General features: G+C 38.8%; 1 protein-coding gene across 1 annotated transcript in view; it reads left to right on the top strand.

The window, feature by feature from the left end:
* The first annotated feature begins 1,643 nt into the window (after positions 1-1,643).
* LOC119917674 (stromal membrane-associated protein 1-like) overlaps positions 1,644-8,461 on the top strand; it is a 78,806-nt gene continuing 71,988 nt past the window's right edge. Inside the window, exon 1 of the mRNA XM_038738095.1 lies at positions 1,644-1,928. Coding sequence (XP_038594023.1) covers positions 1,811-1,928 — 118 coding nt within the window. The 5' untranslated portion in view covers positions 1,644-1,810. The remainder of the gene's footprint in view (positions 1,929-8,461) is intronic.

Here is an 8,461-nt window from a genome sequence, read left to right as displayed (position 1 = left end):
AGGTTTTGGGCCATGCCTTCAGGGAGCCTCACAACTGATACACATCATAATTCTGGAGACAGATTAGATAGGCTGCAATGATGTCAACTGTCCACCAGGTGCCAGAGTTTCTCCTCTCTTTAGGTATTGTAACTGCTTGAATGGGCTGCCTGGTATGGATTAAAACACACCCGAAGAATCTATCACCTGAAACTCAGCCTTGTTGAAGCGAGGAATGAACAGTGATATTCTTCTCCAATGTTGGGTGAAGGACAGCTGTTGCTGTTCAGATAATGTTCATAGACCACTTATATGGCAAGATTAACCAGCCATAATAAACACACTCACAATATAATTTTCCATGTAAACACACAATCTTTACTGAATTAGTAGACTGTCCAATAAATATAATAATAGGAGCACCATGTGTAGGAATCGGGTTTGCTTGCAGTCTGTATATATATATATATATATATATATATATATATATATATATATATATATATATATATATATATATATTTATATCCGTAAAGAGCAGTTCCACTAAGAAAAATGTTTTCCCCTACTTTCTCATTTTTGTCCCTTCCTACCCAGAACAAAATGTTATAATGTTATGTTAAAAGTTATAGCTTTTGTTGAAACAAATTGTTGATTCACTGATCTGAGATATTCGATCAGGTACTATTCTGTTAAGCAATAATTTACACCGTTCCTCCAGAAAAAAAAAAAAAAAGAATAAGGGCAGATATTGTCTAATTCCAGCCCTACAAGTGTGGGGACATGCTGCCCTGCTGGATGGTAGGGTTTGTAAGTTGTTGAAATGAGTTGCCATTTGTAAAGAAAACGACTCAAATGAAACTTCAGGAGGAAATCTTATTTTGTCCGATTTAATGATAAAAAATAATATCTTCTGAGAAGGTTGGGAGGCAGTGGAGATTATTATTTGACCTAATGGTAGGTAGTAAGCTTATTGATCAGCACAACAGCCTTACAGTGTAGTGCAACGCATTGCCTTCAGCAACACATGGAAATACCAGCTTCCCTGTCAGTATTATTTAGTAGGCTATATTGATAATCCAATAATATAATAATAAAAATATAACACTTTGAAAGGAGCATGATGAGAACATTGAATTGTAAGTAATATTGTAATAATAATTCTGCACTTTAAGCTACGTAAAATTCAAGATTTTATAACACCATCAAACTTAAATAAAATGGTAGCTAACGTTATTTGAATACGAGTCCTTTCCTGGTGCGTTCACTGACGGTTCAGTTTATAATCTTTTCTCTCTTCTCTGCCTATTGGAATACTTCTTATTTCACTTGTATGCGCTTGTAAAAGTAGCCCCTAGCCAAAAGGAGAAAATATTAATAATAATAAACTACATTTGTATAGCACAGTTCATACAAGATGCAGCTGAAAGAGCTTTATTTTGCCTATGTGTTCTTCCACCTACCTACCTGTACATAGATGTTTATGGCTGCTTATCTCTTGTTTTAGCTGAACGTCTTCTGTATGTGTATCTTCCTGTACATTTGTATGTAAGTGGATTGCGAGTCACTGTAAACACAAATTCTGTGTGTGTCCAAATTAAAGCTGATTGTGATTCACGCTGCTGTAGAAATTCCGATAATGTTGAAGGCAGCAGGGATGATGCTGCTTTGGATCCATATTACCTTGTTAGCAGGTTGCAAGCTAACCGAATACAAGCAGTAACGTACAGTGCGGCTACAAGGGGATGTCCCACCCTTTTTGATACAAACTGAAGACTCCGTGGTTTTATCGGCTCTACACAAGCAGGACTAACTTCCACACTTTGGCGAAATGACGACGCGCTCGGAGAGAGAAAAAGCACAGAAACTGAACGAGCAGCATCAGGCCATTCTGTCTAAACTGCTGAGAGAAGACGACAACAAGTACTGTGCTGACTGTGAGGCAAAAGGTAAGCCTGACAGTCTTTGCTGAAAATGTCAGTTTCAGAAACGTGTGTATGAAAAGATGAAATGATGTGGGAACTTGGCAGCTAACGGCTTGCTAAAGCTAGCAACATATTGTAAGGTTATTCTGATGGGAGTCACTCATGTATAGCTATGCTTACTTAACGTTACATCCCCTGCTTCAGCCTGCTTAATACCGAACTGTGTCATTGCGATTAAAAGTTTAATCAGCATGACACATTTACACGTATGTTGTGCAATACAAACAAAATGAACGTTTTTGCTCGTCCAGTCAGAAGAAGCCTAAATGAATAATATTGAGCGACATTTGTCAAATTCACCACTAAAATATACAACTTCCGTTTAACACTTTCAAAGTAAAATCCTCATCGAGCACATTTTCACCACCACTATTATTATTATTATTATTATAATAATAATAATAAGCCTTGCAGAGTCGCTTAATTATTGTTTATGTCCGTAATTATTGCAGTTAATTGCACCTTGAATCCCCAACAAATTACATGCTGAGCAATGTTTGATTTTGCATTTATCGTTGAGAATGGGAGGCTGAGCGTATTCTTTATTTTTGTTTTGATGAGTTTTTTTAATTTCCACCTTGCACATATTTTTGTACTTTTAAAAGTTTGCTCTTGAAATTTACGTTTGGTTCCTTTAATTTGAAATCGATATATTGTAATTCCGGTTTTGTTTGAGATGGCTGCGTGTAACTTAACCCAGGATTTTTTGCCCGACAGTATCGATGTCATGTCCTTGACTGGTTTATTTATGAGCGGAAAACGTCCGGATCCTGTGTAGACAACATTAAATTAAAAAGTGTAGTTTGCTCGCTGAACGTCCCGCGTAGAAAAACACATTAAGCATCAGATACCATAGGTTTGTTGCACATCTGACTCGCGATACCCTCATACACTGCAGCACCACCCCGAAACTCCATTCCCAAATCTGGAAGTTTCATATTTCCTTGCACAATTATGGGTTAATCGGGGAGGTGTTACAAATCTTAAGGAACCAGTCCTTAATTCGGCATTCATCCAATACATCAAACAGCAAGGCATAAATTCAAACCATTAAAAACAAAAAAACTATAACAAATGCTCTCTCAGAAACAAACACCACACCTTTATCCTGATTCCTGACTCATGCTTAGAAACCACACCTGTTTCAATTAGTCCTACACTACCTACAACAAAATGTTTTGCACAATTGATCAAAATTGTGACAGGATCGTGTGTGTTGCCAAAAAGTATGGAAGCATGAAATTCCCAGACTTATGAGTGGAGTTTGAACGGCTGGTATTGGGGCTACATATGCCTGAGATTAAAGGCCTTTTGCGTCATCACCATGCCTGAGATGCCTTCTGATTATTATAATCTGTTGTACCAGACAAGAAGTGGATGAATTAGCCTTGACCATGATTTTCCAGGGCCTGCTGCTGATGCTTCATCTTATGTCAGTGAAAGTTCATTTTAAGTTGTACTTGTTTTTTTTTACCCATACCCTCATTCTTGGTGTTAATCTAAATTAGTCATGATACTAGCCTGGTGTTGTATCTGGCAGGAGATACATAGTGGAAGTTAAACTGGGGAACTGAGGAAAGCCATGAGCTGTGGTTGAAAGCTTTGGAAAGTAATTTGTCATGTTTCCCAGTTGTTAAAAAAATGTCTTCTATTGATGAAGATGGTCAGATGTGATTTAAACATTGGAAAAAAGCTAGTTAGTGGAACTTGAGTTAAGATTTGTTTTTAAATCAAACTACTGATTCCAAGATCAAGAACTGCCACACACAATATCATCCTAATGTAAATTGGGGTTTTGCAGGGAAGACTTGAAATATAGTCATTTTTCTTCATATTGGTCAGTTATAGTCTTTTCCAACTCAATAGTTATTATTTGTGTATTTTTTAATTGTTCATTAAAAGCAAATCAACTAATAAACACAGATGCTCACAAGTCTTTGAGCTGGAGTCCAAGTCAAGTCTCAAGTCTCTCGTGGTTATAATGAATGTTGTATCACCTGCTGCGTTCAGTCCAGGCTGCTCATAAAACTGCATAGCTATAAGGGATTCTTTAACTGTAACCTTTCAGAGCACAACCATGTAATGTGCAATGCAGTTATGACAGCTTATTAACTACTATAAGTCAACTCTCAAACCCAGTGTGATTTTAACTAAAAAAACTGTAACATTACATGTTCAACAATAAAACATGTAACCTGTTTTCAACAAGTGTTAATAAATAAAGCCAGCGGGACGTAAATGATTATGTTAAACAACCACCACAGGTTTGGCAAGCAAACAAACGCTCATTCATCTTTTCATAACGAACGACAGACGGAGTTAACGTCCCATAGGTCGCTGTTAAAACAAGAAGTAAGCTAACGTTAGACAGCCACTGCTGAACTAAACATGTTCGCTAAACTCAGGTTACTAACCTATTTTGTGTTCAGCGCATTCTGATACCAAGTGTTCTGTAGGCAGGGTATAGGTAACGGAGGGAGGGGAATAACAACAAGCTCATCAGACGTTTCCTAAAAATAAACATTGGTCACGAGTTCAGCACCTCGAGTCCGAGTCGAGTCTGATGTCTTTTGAGGAGGAGTCTGAAGTCAAGTCTGAAGTAACTGTGTGTGCGACTTAAGTGCGACTCGAGTCCGAGTCACTAACTCAAGTCCCCATCTCTGCTAATAAACTGTTTGGATTTTACATGTAAATAGAGCATAGAGTGGCAGCTGGTGAAAAATATTTTAGGTGGGGCTATGCCATATCCAGTCAGCTTCCCAATACAATTTAACACAAACTGCAGGGAACCAGTGCCAGTTAAAAAGTTTCTTACACAAAGAATAGAAAGTGGCATGAAAATAAAATACTCAAGTAAAGTACAAATACCTCTAATTTGGACAGTACAGTAGGCCTACTTCAGTTACTGTCCACAACTGGAAATAACCACATCTTAACTTCAGAGCTGCCTATAAACTGTACAGCTTATCTCTGTAGCCGACCACTGGTGTTCTCCTCGTTGATGTAACATGTAAAGTTTAAGTTCAAGTATGCCTTATGTGCAGATGTTACCTATTCTTTACAGAGTTAAGCAGAGAGATAGCAGAGGGTCATTTTTTACTTCCTCAAGAATGTAATATTTAAGAACTGACACCATGCAGTCCAGAAGTGATAGATTTCTGTAGATGTTGTTGCCCTTGTCGTTTTGCACATCAAAGACTGTGCAAAATGACAAGGGCAACAACATCTACAGAAAACGCTAGAGTTGTCAAAGGATTCGGTCTCATTGTGGCCGCGCAGAATTGAACACAGTCACACGCGCCTGTTCTTATGCAGCTCTTCGTTGTGTTTCCTCACCCCAATCCTGTGGCCTTGGTCCAGCTGTGTAGCGATGTTAACTCTGCTTAGCATGGCTAGCTTCACCGTATTATCCATATATGCCCGCTTACACTCATGCAGTCCGTGTTGTATCCATATTAAAAAAAGCAAGCAAAATACGGCATTTACATGTTTTTGTGTGTGTTTTTGTATTACTGTCTTTTGGGTATTATTGTCTTTACACTTGTTAAAGCACTTTGTAACTTGTTTTTGAAAAGTGCTCTACAAATAAAAATTATTATTATTATATATTATATCTTGTGTCAGCAAGTGGCTGCGCTGCTGCACTGCCAGGGTGATCTTTCTAGCCCCCCACAAAAAAGTAATTACTTTATTATTCATTTATTAATTAATTATTTTATAAACAAAAAATCAAAACACTTTCCACCTCTAGGCAGGGCGGCGCCACTGAGAGCATTACATTACTTGAATTTGAATTAGCGTTGGTTCAGTAGTACACACTACACCATTCTTATGTTAACCTTGGCTTTCCTTTGTTGCTAGTGACCAGGGTGACACAACACACAATTAAACTATTTTGTAATATATGAATTTTATAAATGGAAGTTACAATTGATAGTGAAAGCTTGTATAAAGAACCTTTACTGGTACTTGGTGGGTTAGAGAACGTCTGTATTGTTGATTGTCAGGTATTTATGTATGGGTACATTGGTTTTGGTTGGGAGGGTGTTTATGGTTCTCATGTGAGTTGATTTGTAGCCATTATGGGGCATTGTTCCTGTAAATCCCTATTACAGCTGAGAGGGAAGTATTGAATCCTGGCATTTTTTTGCCAAAACACACTAATAATTCCAAGTGCAGTTTGCTTTTCAATGGAAACACTTAAAAATAGCAATCAAATGTAGGCTTCAGCTCTGTTTGAACAAAGTCAACAAGCTGCGACACATCTGGCACTACAGCCAGAACTGTCTTTAAAAAGCTGTTATTATTAATAAGCCATTATTGATGAGTCCAACTCTAAAGTCCATGCATTTCCAACTCATGTGTGACTGGACACAAAATGCCCATCTTTCCAACACAAGAACAAAATCTTCCCACAGAGATAAAGGTTTAATTTTTTATCGATCCTGTCACTGTTGATTCTTATCCAGACTTAGTTATTAAAGCAGTTGTGAAACAATTTTTTTTACTGAACTGCATTCAAACCTGATTTTAGTTTTGTGCATCAGTCCGTGACACTGTAGCTTGCAGCCTGAGGCATGTTTACTTATGTTAGTCATAAAGCAGCAGTATTCAGCCTTGCCCTGTGAGTCTTATTAACTATGTCACAGCTATTTTTATCCAAACAATGTATGGAGGGTGTGAAAAAGCCTTGTAAGTCCAAAGCTGAAATCAGTTTGTGTTTTCTCTGGCATTGGGGTAGTATCTTTTTTAAAAGACCTGAGGATCATGCGCAAAATTCACTTAACATGACCACTCTCGAATAATTAATAAATAAAATAATTTTTACCAACCAGTTAATGCCTGCAGAGACCATTCGCACCAACTCTTATTTGCAACAAACAAAGCTTAGAACCCTGAAACTATTTTGAGCCCCCCTGTAGAGGCCCACCTCACACAAAACCTCTGGCCTACATGAAGGGTCTGAGCTAATGTGGGTTACCATATCTGTGTTTCCCTGAAAACATTGTCCCATTGTTTCACTGCACAATGCAAGGAGAAAGGCACAGGGCGGACCAAGTGGACCTGGAGTTAAGTCTGTTTTTGTCTACTTCTGAAAAAGTCTCTCTTTTAGTCTCTACAGTGCACACCATACACAAAAGAGGCAGTGTATTAGCTTTTATTGATTTTTAAAACAAGCATTTACTCCATGGCTGATTGACCACTCAGAGGACAAGAGCTCTGGTCTGATTGATCAGTTTGTTTTGGGCTTTGGCGTGACCAAACACTATCTGTCCTCCGTGCTGCCTGCTGCAGTCAGTGTGTCTGGGTGGGGCAGTCCTGCTATGACCACTGCAGTGTGGTGACTCACCTTAGCCTCTCAGCTGTAATTCCATCCTTACTCCTGTCTCCCGTCTACACACATGCTGCCCTACATTTTCTGTGTGTGCGTGTGTGTGTATGTGAGAGAGAGAGAGAGACTGAGTCGGAGTCGTTATTGATTGCAATTCCATTTTCCTGTCCTCTTTGGCATCTCAGTCTGTCCACTACTTAAGAGTCCAGACTATAATTTTTGCCTTTGGTTTTAACACAGTCTTTTCACCAGTGTGACTCAACTGCTACACACACACACTCTCTCACACACACACACACACACACACACACACACACAGTGTTATGATTTGCGGCTGGGGGTGCTCTGAGCTGGCACATGCTCTCCTCTGTGCTGGCACAGCAGATCTTGGCAAGCGCCTGCAGGGCACTCAGCGCTTTGACGACCTGTCCTTGGTACCTCTCTGCTGTCACACACATAAAATACTGGCACCCGCCCCCCGAACACGCACACACACTACACTGGACCCAGCAGCTTGCATGCACACCTGCAACTGTATACATTTTAAAGGTGTGAAGGACAGGTTAACCCTGCTTGCAGTGTCAGTGAGAGGCTGCAGTTCAGCCTGCATACAGTGGTAATATTTGTTTCCAACTGTTAAGCAGTTTCATACAAATGTTAGAAATGTGGTTTATTTCTTTGTTGAAGCATTTACAGTTTCTGCACAAGGGCAGCTTTACGTCAGCATAATGGAAAGAGAACGGATGTGGTGTTATTGTTTGATGGGTGTCAGCTAATGTTGGCCATGAATCATACTGATTAAAAACCAAAACATAGACATATTTAAGTGTTCTCACTCAACAGCTAATGGCCACGACACTGCTAACACTGTAAGTGATATTGGTCATTTCTCGCTGGTTGTGGATTCAGAACAGATTTATGTAAAGCCACTTTAGAATTGGCATCACATTTCAGTAATCTAATATGTTTCTATCTATATTTAGGTTATTTATTACCAAAGACATTTATTGACCAAAGACTACTAAAATTTTCTTTGCGTCACACCATAATTAGTATTCAGTTATTTTTTAAAGAAACCCATCTTTTAAGATTGAAGCCGTTCTATTTTATTCTTGAAAAGGCTGATGGCTGATCTGGCCGACCAGGCACAGGCAGTGTTCACTGA

This window comes from Micropterus salmoides, unplaced genomic scaffold (assembly GCF_014851395.1).
Source record: "Micropterus salmoides isolate LMB-PRFRI ecotype aquatic unplaced genomic scaffold, ASM1485139v1 Ms_hic_scaffold_22, whole genome shotgun sequence".
Taxonomy (NCBI): Eukaryota; Metazoa; Chordata; class Actinopteri; order Centrarchiformes; family Centrarchidae; genus Micropterus; species Micropterus salmoides.
This window is presented reverse-complemented; position numbering and strand designations above follow the sequence as displayed.